Source organism: Strix uralensis, chromosome 2 (genome assembly GCF_047716275.1).
Source record: "Strix uralensis isolate ZFMK-TIS-50842 chromosome 2, bStrUra1, whole genome shotgun sequence".
Taxonomy (NCBI): domain Eukaryota; kingdom Metazoa; phylum Chordata; class Aves; order Strigiformes; family Strigidae; genus Strix; species Strix uralensis.
Genome location: NC_133973.1, coordinates 11,638,741 through 11,659,981, shown reverse-complemented (window position 1 = coordinate 11,659,981; position 21,241 = coordinate 11,638,741). Strand labels below are relative to the sequence as shown.

The 21,241-nt window shown below is 46.2% G+C and overlaps 1 protein-coding gene and 1 long non-coding RNA gene across 4 annotated transcripts; one reads left to right on the top strand and one right to left on the bottom strand.

Moving 5' to 3' along the window:
• Positions 1-926: 926 nt before the first annotated feature.
• Positions 927-19,088, bottom strand: NFKBIZ (NFKB inhibitor zeta). Of its 3 annotated transcripts, none has more exons than XM_074855999.1 (12): positions 18,811-19,088; positions 8,463-8,602; positions 7,515-7,551; positions 7,299-7,405; positions 6,406-7,169; positions 5,850-5,955; positions 5,383-5,529; positions 4,968-5,031; positions 4,158-4,327; positions 3,397-3,507; positions 3,111-3,278; positions 927-2,458 (listed from the first exon to the last, which is right to left on the bottom strand). In XM_074855999.1, the coding sequence occupies exons 2-12, from the start codon at positions 8,589-8,591 to the stop codon at positions 2,405-2,407; spliced, it is 1,857 nt and encodes a 618-aa protein (XP_074712100.1). In that variant the 5' UTR covers positions 8,592-8,602; positions 18,811-19,088; the 3' UTR covers positions 927-2,404. The 3 variants fall into 3 exon arrangements, with proteins under 3 accessions (XP_074712100.1, XP_074712080.1, XP_074712090.1); XM_074855979.1 differs by lacking the exon at positions 18,811-19,088 and adding an exon at positions 9,003-9,331; XM_074855989.1 differs by lacking the exon at positions 18,811-19,088 and adding an exon at positions 9,003-9,331 and having other exon boundaries at positions 7,299-7,402.
• LOC141940080 (uncharacterized) lies at positions 10,079-11,691 on the top strand. The gene is made up of 3 exons (XR_012627862.1): positions 10,079-10,196; positions 11,350-11,445; positions 11,573-11,691. It is a non-coding gene; the product is annotated as an uncharacterized LOC141940080 (long non-coding RNA).
• Positions 19,089-21,241: the final 2,153 nt, after the last annotated feature.

Here is a 21,241-nt window from a genome sequence, read left to right as displayed (position 1 = left end):
CTTCCACTACCTCAAGGAATCACATCCTGTTGTCTGTTGTGTACTTGGTACCTTCATTAATAGCCTCCAGCTCTCATGCTGGAAGGGATCGTGAGCAGTTCATCCCGATCCAGTTTCTCTGGCCTGACATGACCCTGCAGGCCTGTCATACCTGCTATCAACCATTGCTTTTGCAGCTGAAGAGCCCTAGTTTGCTCTGTTGTTCCCTGCAATGAAGCTTCTCTACACCTCTGGGCCTCTTCCAGTCCTAAAACACTTTCACTTGAGGGGACACCCTAACTACACACAGCAGTAAGGCAGGGGTGGACAACAGGTTTAATACAGTAGCATAGAAACACTCTTGTTTTTCTTCAGTTGCTTGCCTACGGGACCCTAATGCTTCATCCACTTTTCTTGACTGTTGCTATCTCACCAGCTCAGTGCTCAGCAAGGCCAGTTGTGTGACAACAGCTCTTCCTCCTGAAAGGTCATGGCCAGCTCAGAGCCCATCTTTTTATTTGTGAAGCAAGGACAGTCTTTCCCCATGTGGGAAAGATTTGCTCATGCAGACTTCCACCTGTGCTAAGGTGACTGCTTGTACCTGAGCTGTAAGAATTGAGGACGAAGGCAAGGAAGTCATAGGGAAAACACATTTTCAGAACTGCTATCATTCTTTCAAGTATACAGGGACAAGTGTTCAGGTAACCTGCAATTTGGACAACCTGGTGACTATTAACTCTATCTGGGGCACATCTACTAAATACACAGGCACCAACTTCAAAACCAGCAACAAACAAGAGAAAGCATAAACAACAGGATGGAAAGACTTCATTTCACCTTTAACAAATGGACCTTGACCAGTGTCACAGTATTACCATGCTAAATCAGTTTTATCTCAAGCTTGATTTCATCATCATTATTTGTATCATAGACAGTAACCACCAAAATTTAGTTAGCATGTTTATTCAAACACAAGTTACATGAGACCCTTTCAAGAAATACATCACAAGTAGGCCTCCACATATTAGATTTTTTCCACTTAGCTTGTCTACAAGACATACTTTGTCAAAACAGCACAGTCAGACTAATTAAACAGTTACAGCAGAGAACTGCATATGATGCAAGAGCGGTTTAAGCAGCAAAGACCATACAGAGAACATACTACTGGATTACAGCCCAGCATGGATCATTCAGAAAGTGACAGGAGAAAGTTCTCTCCAACAGAAGTATACAGCATCATTGGTATACATTTTGCATTAATACCCACAATTATTAAAAAATAGAAAAATGTTAACTTCAAATATTACTTGGCTAGCTACTATACCTATAAGGTAAAACCATAAATGGACTAACTCTGCTTAGGAGGTGAAAAACACTAAGTCTCTAGAATTAACTAGAGCTCAATTCACCAAACTACTTACGCATGTGCTTAAGTCCTACTGACACTAGTGGGGCTTACACATATCGAAGTATTATAATTAACGTGGAGAGATTTCAGCACGCATCAACAGTTAAGTACATGCTAAATACTTTCACTGAATCAGGATCATATTCCTTAAAGTACAACAAAGTTATATACACACAATAAATGTCATGATCCTTCTTCCCCAATCTATTGTCCCATCAAAAGAAAAACCTCTACCGGGTACAAGAAAAACTGATACAGTCCCCTGAAAAAGCATGGCTTTTCATGTTTTACTAACAACTCCAAGAACATGCACAAATCAGTGCTAGGGACAATCTATCTTAACTGTACTTTCAGTCTTCAGTCTTTCAAAACAACAGAATTCACCCAATTTGCACCAGTACAGTATTACAACTCTATACACAATCTGCAAGTTCAAGATAAAGGAACTTTCTTCTTCAGTTCATTCCCCAAGTGATCAATAGATTCTTAGAACTATACAGCTGTACAATAATGCCAGTGACTATATACAATCCTGCACAAGATACTGGAAGAAAGCTACAAAGTTACATAAATAAACAATCAACTTCAAAAATATTTCTCTTGCACTTAGGTGTTACTGAAAACACAACAAAAAACTCTGCAATGTTGACATATATCAGCCCTCTCTAAATAAAAAGATTTCCTGTAGAATTGTCCTTGTCCAGAAGTTATCTGCATGGTTGTTTAAATAAAAATCGGTCTTGCTGTAGCTATGAAATCCAGGTATCCAGGCAAATGTTCCACATACTCGGGAATTAAACACTCCCGTTTGCTCAGAGGAATTTGATTATTGGGTAGTTTTTGGTTGGGTTTTTTTCCACTCTTATATAACCCACTATATAATAGTGAACAAAATACTTTTGTTTCATAGAAACAACTAACATTTGCCCACACCAGGCAAATGGTCTATTTACAGATACATTAGGACTGCCTGACTGACAGTGAGTGTGAGTTGCTGAACTCCAAGAAACATGGAGCTTAAAATGGCGACACTCTCTGCTGAATCGCCTTCCCTTTTAGGATACGTCTTATCTGGAAAAGAGAAAGAGACAAAAACATTAGTATTCATCATCCTGAAGTGAGTCATAATCCAAATAAAAAACCCTAGACCCAGTTCCACACTCCTCATTTATCTGAGCCTATGTTCCAATTTCAGTTACACCAGAATTGATCCAATTTTCAGTATTTGAACCAACGAAAGGCAACAGAATTACTCAGTTGCTTAAGTTATTACTTTCTTAGGTCAAGAGTCACATTTTTCATCATGTATTTGTACAGCTCCTAGGAAAAAGGGATTTTCATCTGTTTTTCAGGTCTAAGAACTACCATTACTAATTATGACAAGACCAACAAAAGTATGATCTCAGGCCATACTGAGATGAACAACAGAAGGGATATTACATCCAGTATGTTGCAAGGTTACAAAGAAAAAACCTATTTTGACAGGAAAAAGCTTCTGAGATAGAAAAAATAAAAGCTGCAAGTGAAACTTGTAATTTCAGGTCTTTCTATACTCTGTCTGATCCTGACATTAAAACCAAAGACCCCCAAATAAAATGGCATTTGCTAAATCCTTTCCTTAAAAGCTGCAACTCAAAACCCAAAAGAAACTTCTGGAGAGGAATAAGACTTCTGTGTAGATAGGACAGATGGGAACAGAGCAGAGGGTTGTTTGGTTTTTCACCTGTTCTCCTACAAGGCCATCAGGAACCAGATGAACTGGCTGCTCATTCTCCAAGTTTCTGGCACTTGGATCAGCTCCCTTCCGCATTAGCAGGCGCACAGCATCCAGCTGACTCACCCGATACTGCAGGCTGGCAGCCACGTGGAGTGCTGTGTTGCCGTTGTAAGCCTGGAGAAGACAAAGTAACTCCGTGAAGGAAAGGCAGGGCCACGAGTCTCAGGACACTCGCAGCGCCACACACGTTCGCATCCCGGATTATATCTGCATTCCGGAAAAATCACCGTACCTTTGCGTTAACAAAAGAGAGACAGTTGGGCAGCTCCAAGAAGAGACGAATGAGCTCCAGGTTTGCTTCTTCTGCTGCCAAATGTAAAGCTGAACGACCACTTTTGCGATCCTACCAAAAAAGAAACTGTTAGTCTTCCCTGCAGGTGTTTCACCTACCCAGGGTGAACACACACACAAATAAAACAGAACACAGAGTAACTGCAGAGGGTTGAACAAACATATTTGCACTACAATTCACTGACAGTCAATATGAGTATATATTTTAATATGAATAGCTAATGAACAATGGACCAGATCCCATTTGACAATAAGCTGACATAGCTAAAATATCAAATGTTATATCAAGTAATGGTCTGGCCCAGCACAGACCTAAACTGAAAAGGTAAGCAGTTTTTAAATTAAAAATTGCAGTTCAAGAACAAGGTATCATCAGCACCCTATTACTACAGATACCTCAAGAGTGCTCCAAATATATTCTTACTTTTAAGACACGACCAGCTGCAGCCAGCATAGCATCATTCTCAACCCAGAAATTAGTGGCACCTCCCTCTCTCCCCAGGGTTCATTTGCATCGATAATACCTTGCTCTGAATAAATGCAACATTCTTATTCCACTTGGGTAAATTAAGCTGTAGGGAAGCTTTCAAATTAGTCTACTTCCTTTGCAATAAAGCTGAAATGTGATGTGAAAGAAAGGGACATGTTTTGCTTCCACATCCTCTCTGGATCTGGCACAAATGACAAAGCCATTTTACTTACTTTCGCTTCAACAGAGGCTCCCATTTGTATCAGAGTCTTGATGGTTTCTACCAGGCTCTTGTTTCTCAGCAGAAGCTCCTGAACCTCAGGGGAGTGAGGTGGCTGACTGTTTTGCAGTTCATGCAGCACAGCATTATGGGCCAGAACAGCACAGTGCAATGCTGTCAAACCTGAACATTAAAGAAAAAAAATCATTAATGAACAAATGCAATTACAGAAGTACTGACTGGCTGCTTGTTCCAAAGGACAGATAAAGGAGCTTCTACCCCTGTCAAGTCCAGGGACAGTTCTATATTTGTAAGTGACAGTGACTGCTCCTCAGTGGCTTGAGATTTGGGTTGTCCATCACCAGAGGAGTTAAGTAGCAACCTACTGTGAGCTCTCAGCCAGCAGATAATGAAAGAATCAATTTCTAATTTCCAAAATGTACATTAGGAAAGAGCTGTTATATAGAAAATAGGTTCAATTAAAACAGCTCTATGGTGCCAGAGATTCTGGCTTCTGTATCCACCGATGTATCACTGGCACTCAAATGTTTTAAACAATAGCCAACTACTACCTACACTCTCCATGCCAAACACAGCAATCGCATGTAAGAGGAAAGAGGTCCAGACAAGCACAGACTAACCATGTTTTTATCTGACAGATATGCCAATTGTAATGTGATTTCAATTGTAACTGTAAATTTCAACCTGGCAAAGATATGCTCCATTTTATTGCTTCTCAACCCAGGATAACATTCACATCAGCAGCTATAAAACATTATAACATCCAGTAACTCTGTAAATTAGAAACTCTTTAACTACTCACCATCATAGTTTGTTGCCTCAAGGTCCACATACTGATTGCTTCCCACAGCTCCCTTTTGGATTGCCTACAAAAATAGGAACAGGTATGCATTTAGGTCTTATCCAAACCACATATTGCTTCCTCAAGCTTGTATACAGTCTTAGTGCAACAAAGTTGCAAAAAATAATGGCATGAAGAAGAGACTTATTGTTTTCATAGACTAGAGGATTCCACCAAATTACTCCAAAACATTGGTGAGAACCTCAATGTGAAATTCAGTCTCGCTTCAAGTCATTACTGTAGAGCCCCGAGACACACAGGGCTACCCAGTGAGAAAGATAAAGGGAGGAGCAGTGTTTTCAGAGTTTCCCAAGACAACTAATACAAAGTGTAAGCATTAACGGCCAGGGCAGAGCTACGCCTGCCTGGTTCTTACCTGAAGGACCTGGGCATGCCCCTTCTCAGCGCAAACATGCAGCGGCGTTCTACCCCAGCAGTCTGTGGTGTTGACTTGAGCCCCCAAGCTAACCAAGTCCTGCACAATGAGATGCTGATTGGCAGCCACAGCAACCTGGAAAGCACTCTGCAAACATCAAGAAAATTTAAACTATTAGTCATCTGATCTCTAATAGGAAAGAGCAACTAAACCAAATAAAAAGTCTATACCTGGTATTATTTAAGCAGCGATTATGAATACCAGGAAGCCAGGACAAATGAAGCAGAGCACATAGTTTTACCAGCTCAAGGTGATCCCAAGAAGTATTAGTAGCTCAAGGTTAATATTAGTATGCAGGCTAAATCTCGGGGTTAATATTAAATAAGCATTTCACATCTTCCTCAAGGTCCAGACACGCAGAAGCAGTCAGGTGCACAAAGCAGGTGCAGAGATTGTGAGAATCTCACCTGGCCATTGTGCTCTTTAATATCCAGCATGTGCAGGGCAGCCATCTTCCTTGCAAGAACGTAGGAGAGCGCTCGTCGGCCCTGGGCAACAGCAATGTGAAGGAAGCTGCAGGAAAGAGGGGAAACACAGAGTTACACCACCACACAAACTAGGGCTCAAGTCATTACAGAGATCGAGACATCTGGGAGGGGTGTAACGCTGACGGCTTCAGGCCTCCTCTGCATGACTAAGACAGGAACATGGGTACTTTCTTCCTAGGGCAATTTTAAATTCATCTAAATTCAGATCTTTTTCTGCCCATTTACTAGATAAAAGTCTAACGATAAGTACCTGAAATTAGACAATACAAACACCTTATCTACTCAGTGTGCTGCAATTCTGTTCATCACAGCCCACCGGCAAAGCCACACGTTTCACTTCATTAGAGAAACCTCCACACTCATGACACAAACACTGCTAATGAACTGCTTCCATTACAACCCCACGGTCCACCAAAACCCAAACAAACACTCCCCAACCTTCCACATCAGAAACACAGAGGTAAACAGCACTCACGTGTCTCCATCCGAGTCTTTTGCAAGGAACTGGTCTTGAGAGATGTTAGCCAGTTTGTTTTCCTCCTGCTCCACTTGCCATTGAAAAAATGACTTGCCCAGCTGTGACGTGCTTCTGGCGATGTTTTGGTCAGGTAGAGAGACATTCAAAGTAGCCAAAGAGACACTGCGCTCCAGACTACCACAGATGGTATTGGAAAGCAAGCTGAAGTTTGGAGTGTGGGGGTCAACATCAGCCTGTGGGTGGGCACTGGTCAGCGGCTGGAGGGGAGTGGAGATGCCCTCCGAGCCTTCAGAGTCATTCAAGAGGGAGGAGAAGCTCTGCGACGGGCAATACTGCAGTTCGTGGCTCTCAAAGGAATTCTGCTGGTAGCCAGGAGACTGGTCATTGGCAGCAAATGGCCTGTACTCCAGGGAGGCTTCCGAAGGATAGCTCTGTGACAAATCTTGGTTCTGGGATGGAGGGAACTGGTAATGCTGCGGCGGATCAAGCATATGCTGGGAGGTGTGATCTTGGAATGCTTGGTACTTCTGGGACGGGGAGAAAGCCTGCGTTCCCGGGCTGTCCTGGTACTGCTCACCGGGCGAGCTGTGACTGGAGACAGTGTGCAACCAGCTAACCTGCACCGTGTTCAGAGAAATGGGGCTCGACTCGTTCTTGATGTTTATAATGTTCTGAAGCAGGTCAGAATTGCTGTCATGCTTTGGGTCATTTTTATGAGTCTCCTCCATGCTATCCATAGAAGTTGGTGTCTGGGGTGGTGTCTGTTGGGGGGGCGGGGGGGAGAAGAAAACAAGCCCCAGGAAGTTAGAGGTATAGTTGTATCTGGTAGTTTCCAATCACACAAAACAAACTGAAAAACAAAGGCATGGGAAAAATTACTACAAGCTTACCAGGAGGTGTGGGTGAACATTAGCTTGGCGTTTGAAAGAAGGTCCATCAGAAAGGAGCTCAGGAGCCTTTCTTTTGCCACTGTGACCTAGTATGCTCTTCAGCTCTGCTGAAAAGAAAGTAAATTAGTAAATTCAGAATCCATTTGGATGTTACTCTTACAATCGACTTTTAGAATCTTATTGCACGGTATTTAAAAAAAAAAAGGTTTTTTTTACCTGTGTACTGCTCATAGTTCACCAATCCTCCTTGTGCCTTTTGAGAAAAATCCAGATTATTCCATTAGTATATGGTTATTTCAGGAAAAAAACAAAACCACAAAGAAAGCAACAGTGACTTGCTTCCATAAACACAGAATATACCTTGGAATAATTCTAGTACATGATTGTCTAACCCTAATTTAATTGCTTTTAATTAAGGTTAGAAAATGGAAATACTTTTATGGAACTTAAATGAAAACCACCGTTTTTCTTAAGGCTTTTTAAGCTATTTGTTACAATACCACAAAACTCAAAAAAATCTAGAGAAAGACACTGTTCCTTAGTGGGGTCTGAGGGTTTTTTTTTTCCAAAACATAAATAAGCCAGCCAATTTTCTACTTCTTCAATGCCATGAACTTTCCTATGCAAAAATCCTCTTGTGACAACACTTATCCAGGAAGCTTACAAACACATGCTTGGAAAGACCATTCTAAAAACAACCAAAAACCACCTTTAATCTTCCCAGAATTTCCTGTATTTTTTTCTGTTTCTATCTTTCCAGACTGGAGAGGTCTGCCTTTATACTGCGTGCTCTGCACAGAGGAGCACAACAGCATGACAAACGATTCTCTTCTGAGAAGATTCCCCAACTCTTACAATGTATGACCTCATTCAAGTTAACAGGGAGTTTCTGTGGTTTCATAACACAAACGTATCTTCGCCCAAACTCCCTTTAGAAAACAAAGCTCAGTAAGAATATTAAGTGCCTCCTCCTCCCGCAGTAAAGCTTCTCACTAATTTCTTCCCAGCTCTGTTCTCCCATTACGTATTGAAAAGGGAAAGCACTGACTCCATCCACATCAGATAAAGCAGCAAGCTCATTTCTAGCATTATCGCATGCTTTTTTTTTGCCAGCTTCAGTAACCCCTAAAAGCAATTATGTCAGTGCTGAAAAATGCAGGTTACCTTGCCTTCCTCCGTGGCGGAGCCCGAGGACATCTGTTTGCTGCTCCTGAAGTGCAGCAGGAGCTCCTTCACCGAGTTCTTCACACGGACCCCCTGGAAAGGTCCTCGGTGCTGCTTTCCCCCCGCCATGTGTTGTTCAACTGTTGAGACATGAAAACAAAACCCGGATTTAAGCCACCGACTCCGTTTCTACTTTTAATAATGAGCAAATAAATCAAAACGAGAACGCTTGGGGAGAACAACCCAAACCCGCGGTTTCGCAGAGAAGAGCCGAGGCGATGCCCCCCACACCCCTCCTCCCGGGACACCCCCACCTCCCCGGCCGCTCCCAGGGCTGGGGTGCCCCGACGCGGAGCTCCCACTTTTCACCGCTTCGGAGGCTTTTCGGCCCAAAAGGGTCCGTGACCGGCTTCACTGCCGGAGGGGACGGAGCGGGAAGGCCGGCGCCGCGCCCCGCTCCGCTCCCCCCGCCAGCCCGCGCCCCGCCGCCGCCGCTCCCCCGCCCGCAGGGTCCGGGACCGCCGCCGCGCCACGCCGTACCTTGCAGCGCGGGGCGGGCGCCGCCCCGGGGGTCCCTCCGGCCGCCGCCGCGGCTGCTCACCGAGAGGTCCGAGTCGGAGCCCGGCGAGCCCGGGGCGGAGTGCGCCGGCGAGCAGCTGCCCTCGCTGGAGTGGGGCGAGGCCCCGTAGAAGTAGGCGAGGTTGATGGGGCTGCTGAGCGCGCCGCCGTCGCCGCCATCGGGCGCCGCGTCCCGGCTGCTCTCCACGATCATGGCGGTGCCGCGGGGCGGCGGGCGGCGGCGGCGGAGGGCGGCGGCGGGCGGCGGAGCGGGCGCGGGCACGGCCAGGGCGCGGGCACGGCCGGGCTGGGCGGGCGGCGCGGCGGCGAGTGGGGGGCGGTGGCGCTGGCGGCGGCGGTTATAGCGGCTCCGCCCCCCCGCGGGGCCGGGGCGGGGCGGGGCGGGGCGGGGCGGGGCGGGGCCGCGCTTCCCGGCAGGGCGGCGGGAGGGGCCGCGGCGGGGCGGGGCGGGGGCGGGGCGAAGGGGCCCCACCGCCCCCCGGAGCGGGTCTGGGGAAGGGAGGGACCGGCGGCATCGCCCCGCACCCCCGGCCCGGGCACCCGGCCCCGCCGCGGGGGGGACGGTGGGACGGGGGAGGGGGGGGGCGGGTGATGGGGATCTTCGGGATCCTGGGAATCCTGGGGATGGGGATGCTGGGGGTGATGAGGATGATGGGGATGGGGATGCTGGGGATCCTGGAGATGGGGATGATGACGATGATGGGGATGAGGATGATGAGAATTATGAGGATGGGGTTGGGGATGCTGGGGATGATGGGGATGGGGTTGCAGATACTGGGGATGGGGTTGGGGTGGGGATGATGGGGATGTATGCCACTTCTCACCCTGTCCTCCCTAATTGCCCCTGCAGGCCTCCCACAGCTTTTGCAGCCCCCACTCACGATGCGCACAACCCCAAATTTCCACCTTCTTGTGCAGCTGCAGAGATGGAAATGACGAGCGTCGCCCTCGGCCTCCCACCGCCATCGATGCAGGCTGGCGTCCCCGCGCGCACACACCCCTCGCCCCAAGTGCAACGGCGCGGGAGCATTCACTCCGCTCCTGCCAGGCCTCGGCTCTGGGGAGTCTGGTTTGGGAGGACGGGGATTTTTTTGGTCATGTGTGTCAAGTGGGCAGCATCCAGAGAGAAGGGGAACGTGAGTGGTTACAACAGAGGTGAGTCATCTCTCTGCCTCTGTTATCGGAGCGTGTAGTAGGCAGGGGGCAGACACAGAAGTTATTTTGGTTTTAGGTTGCACCACACTGCGGTGGCAAAGCCTCTCAGTCGAGGCCGGCAGGGAGAAGCTGGTAAGGAATACAATGCTGAAACAAAAAGTAGGCGAAACCACGTGCCTGCCATTACTGTTAACAATACTACTGAGTTATTACCAATATTCACAGGGGAGACTTCTCGGATTTCTACTTTTCAAACAGCATGTGCCTGCGACTGCTGTTAAAAACACTACTGAAATATTACCAATATTCACAGGGGAGACTTCTCAGATTTCCGCTTTTCAAACAAATATTTCTGCTTTCCTTGTTTCCACTGAGGTCACCATCTTCTAAAGTACGAGCGTGTATTTTTGTCCACAAGGTTGCAATTAGGATGTTTTTAACACCCTGGCTGCCCCAAAAAATAGGTAGTAAAACAGCACGGTATTTCTAAAGTATATTATGCAAATTGCAGGCCTATAATTTAGATTATTATACATGTTTTAATTGTATTAAAAAACATGGGACAGGTGCAATGTAAAATTATATTAATCAGCCCATGAGGAGGCAGGAGGGAATTACTTTATATTATTCAAATATTTCTTCCACTGTCAGGTGAAGGAAGGGTTTCACTGGGAATTAGCTAGGCAGTTTTCTACTCCAAAGACTGTTGTTTTACACCATAAATTGAATTTACGCTGCCACAGTAAAATTTGCAAATGTAACCCATCAAATGAAATCAGATGCCAAGCAGTGCCAGAAATAGCACAGTCTAATAAAGGCAAAAACTCAGTCGCTCCCTAATCAGCAGCTATCTCCCAAGCGCACCTTCTCCCTCATTTAATGAACCTCTTTATGCAAGCGAGGATTTGTGAAATCGGGCCATGTGTTTTAAACATGCAAGGAGATGGTTCTCTGTTTTTCTTCAAGCCTCAGATCTCAGCTATGGTACCTTTGCCTTAGGTAGACGGTTTTAAGTATTTCCTCGTTGAAAAGTGCTTGCTGCTCAGGGCTCCTTCAGCCCCCCAACACCCTTTGCACGCTCGGTGGCTGATGGGAGGACCCACAACCCAGCTTTCCAAACGCAGATCTGACTGATCAGCCTTTGCATTCTCAGCCCTGCCAGGTGGCCCGGAAAGCCAGTCGTTTTAACCTAGCCAGGAGGGTCTGCAACTACTGCAGCAAATGGATCTTGTCTTTTAACGAGCAAATGGTAATGTGAATCTGAGAAGTCTATAATCCAGAAAATTAGATTTGGCAGCATAGTTGCCTGCAATTCTCTTAAAAATGTCGAGATTAAAAGTGGCTTTCAAACCAAAAGTGGATTTCTCTCATTGTAGTGCTACTGTGTCATGGAAGATCCCTAAATCACATGTAGGCAAGGACAGAGAGCACCTTTATCCTTGCTGTTCAGTAATGATTTTGGAATGGATTTAATGAAGATTAGTCTCTACGTATGAATTAAAACTATTCTATAAAACAATTTAATGAGGTTTTTGTCTTAAAGAGGATGTGGAATTTCTTTTTCTCTTCTATTCCAAAGTTTCTACTCTCCCGAAGGCTGAATTCTTGTCGTGCTCTCCTTTTACCAAGCAAAATCCACTTCGGGCAACTCTCTGATACCTCAGCTCATACTTGTTTCATCAGTGACATCTTATTTATCAGGTCTTCTGGCACAAATCTATTCCCAGTCAAAGCAGATTAAGACAAGGCTAATTCCACCAAGCTCTGTAACAAAAGGCTCTTTCAAAAATACACACACCCATCAGTTGCACAAGATGAGCTGAGCTGGCTCCCAGAAGCCTTGTGCTCTCAAAGTGCTTCCATGCAAGTTACTGCTAAATTATTGCTACATCTACAAATTGCAATCATTAATGCTGCAGACCTTGAGCATTTGGTTTTTGGCCTAAACACTACGTCACACGTGTGGTGACCAAAACCCTGTGAGGAGTCTTCAGCCTAAGAAAGTTCCTCCTGGGCAGGGTGGTGACCAAAAGCATTTGTCACCTCTTCTCCCCTACAGACAGCAACTAACTGGGGAAAAGGGGGGTCAGCCGGGAAGGCATGGCAGGGCTGTGATGTCCTGGCGGTTTCCACCTGCTTTGGCCGAGCTGTAATTCAGCACAACCTCCAGAGCTGGGGAAGGCTGAGAGGTGAGCAGGGAGGAGGGTGCCTCAGCTCCCCGAGCGCTGCCCTCCCAGGTTTTTATTCCACCACCTCCATTTACTGGGATGTATCAATAATGCCAACTAGCGGCCAATATTAGCAACATTTGTCCTGAAACCTCTTACACACCTGCAAATAGTGAGATGTGCTTATCTTGGTATCTCAGACAACTGCAAAAATAAGAAACAAAACGCATTTGTTTCCCAAAACTCCACTGCTTCTCTCACTTCAGAGCACAGCCTGGGCAAGAACTGTCGAATTAAAGCTAATCAGTTTCGGTTTACGTTACACCAGTATACTTGATTACTGAAACAGCTTTTGAGAAAGAGACTTGTGCACGCCTGTGAGCTGTTTTGAGGGGATCTGAAAACTCAGTTAAGAACAAAAAAAATCCTGTTGTCTCAAAGCTTGCGCTCGCTGGGTAGGGGATAGTCAGAGAGGTTGTAAGCCAACACCTTAGATTTTTACCACCAACTAAACATCTAGGCTAATCAAGGTCATTTGACTCCCTTTTGCTATCTGAGCCAGCACAGAGGAAAGATGCACCAGACCTGCTGTGCTGGGCTTCCCTCTGCATTAGATCTCCAGTAACTGTGTCCTTGTTACATGGAAATGGTTGTGCCACTGCACTAAGTCAAAGAAAAATCAAGAAGCCTGCTCAGTGTTTGGGGGTTTCTCTGTTAAAAGAGACTTCCATCTTTTCAACACCATTTTTAATTGTAATGATGAGATTTTGTCTCATACCTGGGCCCTCGTACTGAGAACAGCATTTCAGTAACAATAGCAGAAGTTCAGACTGAGGGAGAAATTTTGCTGCCCAGTTTTCAGCCATCTCTGTTTTATCCTTTCCGACACAAGCTTTGCAGCCCGAGCTGCGATGCCGTGGGGCAGGGGACTTCTGGGCTGTCCTGCAGAGTGGCAGCCAGGCAACCAAAAGGAAAGCTCCACCCAAATTGCCTGTGAGCCACCCGGCAAAGCCCACATGCAGCATAACGGAGTGTGGGGGGTACCAGGCAGACAGTTTGAGGACTTGGAAAAACCTGGGCTGCAGAGCTCAGGCAGAGGTTTGTGCCTCCTTGCAAAGACATCCACCCACACCCTATGCCATCCCCTATAGCTTTGCATGTGTGATCACTACCGATCTAATCCCTGATGTAACTAGTCCCTACCTCTATATGGCCAAATTATGTGGCCCCACAGTTTACCCTCAAATCCTGGTCCCAGGATTGGTAACAGTGCTCTTACATGAGCTCAGTTCTGGGATTTCTGGTGAGAGGAACGAGTTCCTCTGGGTGAAGCTGGGGCATGGTTTGGTCCAGGGCCACTCCCTAGAGACAGCATGAGCAAGACTCTGCCAGTTGTCTCCCTCTGTGTTAGTTTACTCTCCAAAAAGGCATCATGCCTCCTCTTCCCCCTCAGAAAATCCCCTTGAAGCTGTAGCTCCGAGTCACACGTGCAGCAGTTGAAAAGAATAAAAGCCCAAATGAACAGAGACTGCATCGTGGGGAGGCCACATGGGGCTCAGAAGAGACCAAGGCTGAGAACGGGTTGTTACACTGTAGGGATGTGGCCATTCGGCTGTAAGGAAAGGGCTAGCCTTTACAGCATCAGTGTGCCTGCACTGCTTGGTCCCTGGGCCACGTACCAGGGTGAATGCTATAGGGGGTGTAGGCTCTAAATAAATAAATCCATAAATAAATCAAGCCCTGAAAGTGGAGCTTTACTTTCCCTGTAGAGCAGCACGTAGCCACTCTGCCAGGCACGCTGTCGCTCCTAACCGCGAGTGAGGAACATGGCAGCTCTCAGAGCAGCCCGTGGTTCAGCAGGTACAGAAGCAGAATAAACATCTCTCTTCAGTCTGTCTCCTAAGCAGCAGCGCAGGACAAGGGTCAGCCTCTACGTAAAGTGGCAAAGCACAAACTGCTAGTAACAAGGACTTGGTTTTGCAACACGTTTCTGGAGCAGTATAACCTTTGTGGTATTTCTTAAACTGGAAATAAAACCAGTAGTTTACAATCCAGTTGCTTAATGCAAGTGAATATTTGCTGTATGGATGTCAAATGTCCCTTATTCTCCAACGGGTGTAATTAGCCTCCTGCTGCAGACTGGGAGTCAAGGTGTGCAAACACTGCCGCCACACCTCTGTACCCTAACAGCATTTCCACACAGCACGCAAACCCCAAGCTATCCAGCATAACGCTCGGTTTGCTTTTAGAACAGCATCGAGAAAACCAGAAGTAAAAGCTTAGTAACTATTCCACTCCTAGAGACCGCTCAGGATCAATACCTGTGTTTGCTTTGACGGTTTAGGGGAACACACGTCAGCAGGTTGGAAATGGTCCATGACATGACTTTGCTCTAAAAGCTGGTACAAAGGAGTCAGTGTTTCTTCCCTCTTTGCTATACTTGTATTGCTACTTTTCCCTACACATTGGTCTCCAAGGCTGACATTCTGGGATTAGCCTGAACTTCAAAAGGGGATATGTATAATTCTTCATATTAAAGGAAAACTCAGACTATTTATTTAACATTTGTCTTTTGGGGCTTTCCCCTTTGATCTAAAGAATGCCCTTAATTCTGCTTTTTTCTCCCAGGTTGTTTGATATTTTAAAAAAAGCTGAAAAAACCCAGTGGGTTGCTCTTAAGTAGATCCTTTCACACTGTGTATATAAAAGCTGAAATCAGTGCAGAGGAAAAGAAACCCCAAACCCAGCAAGTGTTACAAAGCTGGATAAGCGGATCTGATTTCTGTACAAGTAAACAGTTTCCCTGTAGGTACACCTTGTGTTTGTGGACATTCCTCTCAAGATACTCACTGCCCTGGTTAGTCATGTTTTCTCATAAACTTACATATCACATTAGTTCATTTGTGCCTTTCAGGAGGAATGCATGGCTAAGAAATATGGGCACCGATGATGTCACAGTGTGTCAACAAGGAGCAGAAGGCCATTTCCCCATAGCAAAGGGCAACATCATATGTCACCTGTAAGGGTACTGTGTGTACATAGATGAGGTAAATAGTGAGCGTTCTTGCCAGTTTAGAAAGGGAGTTAGCACAGTTTCTCATTGCTGTTAGGGAGCCTCAGTGGAGGTCTGAAGGGTTAAGCATCAGGTGTTCCTCATGACTCATGCTGAAGACCTTTTTCCTCCTAACTCAGGCGACCAACCTGGGCCAAAACTTGTCATTCTGAGCCCACATTAATTTTGTTTTCTGTTGTCAGATGCACGAGCCTGCACAGTAAGCACAGCAGGTGATGTAGGCTCTGGTGGACTTCGATTTCACTTGCCCTACCTTCCACAAACAAGGACCATTTCAACCACCTGTAAAACAAAACCACTTCCTAGCAGGGACCGCAGAGCTACCCCAATGCAGCATCATCACTCAGCTCTTTAGTACAGGAATTGGAGGAAAAACTGCTTTATCTCAGTGAGATTTTAACCCTGAAAAATATGATTATTCAAACTGCAATCTATCCAGGACCCTGCTTTCCTAGTCTCTCAATGTATGTGTAATAATGGGTAACCTATCTAAGGTTAAGGTTGCCATACATCCAGGCTTCCCAAACACGTGTTTTTCCACTCAAAAATGTTTTTCAGGCAGATTTTGAAAATTTACCCACTTCTTGGACACGCCAAACCAGTCACATCTACCAGACAGCAGATCTAACTGGGCTGACCAGTCAAGAAATCCCAAGCACAGTGTCACCACACGTGCAGGTCACCTGTGCATGTGGTTGCATGGCAGGATCAACACCTGCAGGAAGCCTCAGCGCTGATTTGCACAATCCTCCACAGCCTGCGAGCATACCATCAGCTCAAGGGCGCAGATTGGTGTGCAGGAAAGGCCAGGCAGAAACAAGACAACCACAGTAAGACACTTGTACCATGTTAACGCTGCAAAGATCATTGAAGGGAATGCCCTTGTCTTATGTCTTGATCTTATTTCACTGTGTTCTCCAGTTTATAAAGTTTAAATGCCTTCAGTTCAGACTTCCACTCACTAGAGAAATCCCAGCTTTCAAAACACATGGCTCTCTGACCTTGGGAAAGTCCTGAAACTCAGCTGTAGAGCTGTCCTCCATTAGTCAGACAAAAATTCAATAAACAGGAAATTTTCTCATTTAAAAAAAGCACCTAAACCAAAGCAGTCAAATCAAATTTCATTATGGTAGGAAAAGTGTTAGGTTGCTTTCAAGAAGCGGTACAAAAACTTTCCTGGTGCTTGGAATGAATTGCATGTACTAGGTTTATCTTCAGTTAAATATGCACTGGGACAACATCGTTCCATCTTTGGGTCAGAATTTGCTGCCACATAAGTCTCAATCACAGATATCCTATGCCTCCATAAAGGATATTAATATAATGGAAAGGATACTAATACCATGTTCTTTCTTGCTTCTACAGACTTAACAGCCAGTTGCTACACATTTAGAAAGAAATCCATTACAGTAATGACAAATTTACAGTAATATGTAAATCATGCACGAGTTAGCATAAAACATCAAGCAAGTTGGAAATAAACTCTTTGAATCTGGTGGGGCACAGTGCAAAGCTCTGTTCCCAGGCGTTGGCTCCCTCCTCCCATTCTTAGCTGGGAAAAGACACCAACCCAAGCCAGACGCATCCTGTCTGACAGGACGCTGCTCTTCACAGAAGCTAGCCCATGGATGTTTTAAGTTTCCTTTTAATTTCCTGCCAATTTCTTAAGAAGCATGAGTAAAGGCAGCTGGTTTCTACCTTGCCCATTTTGTCTCAGGAGCTTGTGACTGGGAACGTGTAAAGTCACACGGGGGTTTCTCAGCAGCACTGCCAGGGTTGAGTTTTGCTGCCCCTGAAAGCCCAGGGCTAGAAGCAAAGCCAGCTCAGGCCCCCCGGGTTGCAGAAGGAGGCAGAGGCGAAGGGAGGGATGGGGCTGTGCCCAGGGGTGGGAAGAGATGCTTCCCAGCACCCAGGAGAGCTGCTGGAAGCCCATTTCCAGCAGCTGGTTGATGATGATAATGATATTCCAACCACCACCCCTGGGGCTACAGCAGGGCCCTGGTATAGGCAGGGCAGGGTGCAGGACTGAGGTTGCTCAGCTGCCCCAGGCAGTCCAGGCCTTGGGCTCAGCGGTGCCCAGCCCCTGGAGGAAGAGGACATTCCTCCTCACACACCCCCTTCTCCTGTCCACTGCCATTAAACACGATGGGAAACACGTGCTTGTAAAGAAAGTCAATAAAAGGTCTAACTAGCCAAAAAGAAATCACTTGCCGCAGGAACCAAGCTGATACTGGAGTTTTGTTTGGAGCAGAAATATGGACTTCTTCCCGATGTCCCTAGGTGACATTTGCCCCTGACTGCTGGTCACTCGGTCTGGCTGAGGGAGAGCCCAGGGTACCACGCTTTCTCTGCCCCCTGTGTGCCTCCAGGCAAGCCATCATGTCCCAGCTGAAAACACCTAGCTTCCACCTAAAGTACTTGCAAACTACTCATTCCCAGACATATACAAGTCTCTGATGACACCATGGTACAAATATGTCCCCAGATTTCAGGGGTCTAAAATCCAGACTGCGTTTCACCCTCTGCAAGAAGCTTAGTGCTGAGCTGCCTTCCCTGCCTGCCAGATACGGGCACGGGTAATGAACCAGGGTGCTGCATAATTGACCTTATGTGGTAAGCCAGAGAAACCCTCACCAAGTGATGAAAAGAAGTTTATGGTTTGGTTTAATAAACCCCTTAGCACAAATTTTAAAGTGAAGTTTAACTTCATTAGACTTACTACTTTTCATTTCCACAAATTTTTTGCTAAATTACAGGAAAGTAGTTGTAGATTCCTATTTTTATATATGTTTCCCTGTGTTGTCTCACACTGCACCACGACATTTTACACCTGTCCTGTTGAAGGCTTGTATGCTGATGATGCTCTGCTATTCCAAAATTGCTGATGAGCTGCCAGGAAAGAAACTGTAATCAAGATTACACCTGCTTCCACCCACAATGTTTCTTCCATTCAGTGCTCTCAGAGCTTAGCATCCCATCCATCCATCCATCCATCCATCCATCCATCCTAATTCTGGAAAGCTACTACATCCTCCCCTGAAAAATAAGATTGTTTCAAAGAGAATTGCCCAAAACGGTTAAGCTATTTAGGGGTGTATTTTCCCTAGATCCACTGTGGGCTTTCAAAAATCCCACCATTCATTGTGGTTTCTTCACATTTGGTTATTACCCGTTACCTTCCCAAAAGCCAGCTATTCTTCCATTTCCATACCCAACCTCAAAACACACACAGACAATTATAGACAAGCCACTGGTAAAGCTATTATAAGTAAAAAAAAAAAAAAAAAAAAGAAAAAAAGAAAAGAGAAGCTAATATTGTTCTAATCAATTACAGGTTTTAAACAATAAAGCAAATAAAATTATAACAGTGTACCTTCATGTCGGAGGAGTGAAGTTAGAATTAGCTCTATGGAAAACAAGCCAGTTCTTTGCAGCACACTGGTAACTGACTGCTCTTTATGGCAATGTCTGTGTGAATGATTGAAAAGTTCCTCTGAGGTTTAACGGTATGAAACAGAGAAGCAGCAGCAAGGAAATTTTTTTTTCCCCTCCCTCACAAAAGTCCTGCTTACTCTGGCTTTCTGGTCACAGAAAAAAAAAAAAAAAAAAAAGAAGACGACACCCTAAACAACTCCCCCCCGGGTTTATTACAGCTCCAGGCTGAGTACCCACGGGGCTCTTTTTATTGCAGTGGATCACACACTGCTTATCTTTCAGCCCTGGTTAACCAGGGGGGGATGTTATGACATGTGAGAGGAAGCAGCAGGGCGGAGGAGGAGGGTGGTGTGAGTGTGGCTCCCTGGACTTTTTCTGCGCAGTGGAATTTCCCAGGCAGGGTAAGCCCTGGCAGGGACATTCCCCTGCCAAGGAGGCTGGCAGGAAACCCCAGGCTGGCGTAACGCTGCCAAAAAAGGGTCTAGAAGATGCTGATGTGAGATTCACAGCAAGAACAATGAAAAAGGGCTGTACAACAAGGGGACAAAGAGAAACCTGCGGCATACAACGGGGCAGGGTTTCTTTCCTGACAGGGTCAGGTTCTCCTCCTTGCCCACCTCCTGCCTGCGGTGCTGACTGTATGGCCGCAAGCGTTCAAGCTGTGTCTCATAGCCCTTTTTTGTCTTGGCACTACAGGGTAACCTGGACAAGTAGGTGCCTGCACAACAGTTGGATAAGAAGCAAGAGAGATGCAGTGTCCCACAGATTAAAAAAACAGTTCCAGCCTTTGGGAGGTGGAGCAGGGCAAACACCTCTCCTTGGCAACTGCCTGGATTTCAGTGGGATTTTGCCCTCAGAAAGGTTGGAATGAGTTTCACAGAGGCTGGTGTCAGTTAGTGTGAAAGCTCCATACAGCCAGAAGCCTGATTAAAAGGAGGGGGGAGCTGTAAAAAAAAAAAAAAAAAAAGGGGGGGCTGGGGTGGGGTGGAAAAAGTACTCCCCTACCCCCCTTTGTCACAGATGTACCAGATGTAAAATAGTCACCTGCTCCAGCAGATACGATAACCTTCAGCATGGAAGAAGTTTCCAGGATTTTCCTAGAAGATGAGCAGATCCATCTGAATCATACTCCCTTTTCTTCTCCTTTCAGCAGTGGCACGGGCCAGGATTGACCATGCTTACCAAACATGGCAAGCAAGGACAGGATAACCAAATCTTCTCAGAGCAAGCACCCCCTGGCACCTTTCGTTACCCCTTCCCAAGCACAGTTATCTCATACGGTTCCTGGCAGCTGACACCAACAAGGTAAAAGCACTGAACCACTTATCCCCCTGCCTGTTGGCGTCTCCAGTGCCGCCTGCACTGGAACATAGATGTTGAAAACAAAGAAAAACCCCTCAGACTTTACCCCCCACCCTCGTCCTGCCTCAGCAAGCTGCAGGAAGGAGGTAGGAGAGAACATCTCCTTCCCAAAGGTGATCATTTTGAAACCTTCCCCCTGCAGGCAGGAAACGCTGCGTGGGCTCCAGCTTCCTGTTCGCAAATGCATTATATCACTGGAACATGTTCAACTGATAATCTTGATGGGCTCAATACTTTTCTTTGAAATAAGGATGGTTTGTTCCAGCCAGGGCTGGCGTTTGATAGTTTGCTCTCTGAAGGCCTGTGATCCCCTCATCCTTGTCTATCGCATGGCAGGGCAGTGCCTGGCCAGACCCTTGCCCTGCTCTCTCCCGCGACAACTGCGGAGCAAAGTGTGCTGCCACCACGGACCTGAGAGGCCTCTGGGTGCCTTCACAAGGTACCAAGATCTCTCTTTGCAAAGAGGGGAGGCTGCAGCCCCAGAGGGACATAGTTCAACATCACAGGCAGTAGGAGCAGTCCCTGGAGCACCACTCAGCTCATCCAGCTTCTCCACCCCTTTCTTCCCAGGTGTCACTGCCTCTTGAATCAGGGCAGCTCAGGTGCTCGGGCTCCTAAAGCCATGGGGGACACTTATTACCAGCTGTAAATGCATTGGAGGTCAGCCCCCTCCTGGGCACCACTCACCTGTGCAAACAGGCAGTATCCAAATACAACAAGAAACAAACCGAGGCACAGAAGGGCAGAGTAACAATATCACAGTTAAATAACTGATGTATGGCAGGGCAGGACAAAAAGTCACAACTTCAGTCTGAAATCAAAATATCTACTTGTAGCAATAGCTGTTACACAAAAGAACGGGGACAACAGGACATCAGGAAGAAATTTGTTGGCTTAGAGAACCTATGTTTCCAACAGTGGATATGAAATTGTGACAATTGGAAGATACACATATATTGGACACTTTTTACAACAATGTAAAATAATTGTAGTATCTGCTTGTTACT

Bases quoted from the DNA above. Each gene is read 5' to 3' on its own strand.
- NFKBIZ (XM_074855979.1), bottom strand. From the start codon at position 9,234: ATGATCGTGGAGAGCAGCCGGGACGCGGCGCCCGATGGCGGCGACGGC. The intron at 7,552-8,462 runs GTAACCTGCATT...TTTTCTCAAAAG, and splicing joins CCGCCACGGAGGAAGGCAAG to GCACAAGGAGGATTGGTGAA. The intron at 7,406-7,514 runs GTAAAAAAAACC...CTTTCTTTTCAG, and splicing joins GAACTATGAGCAGTACACAG to CAGAGCTGAAGAGCATACTA.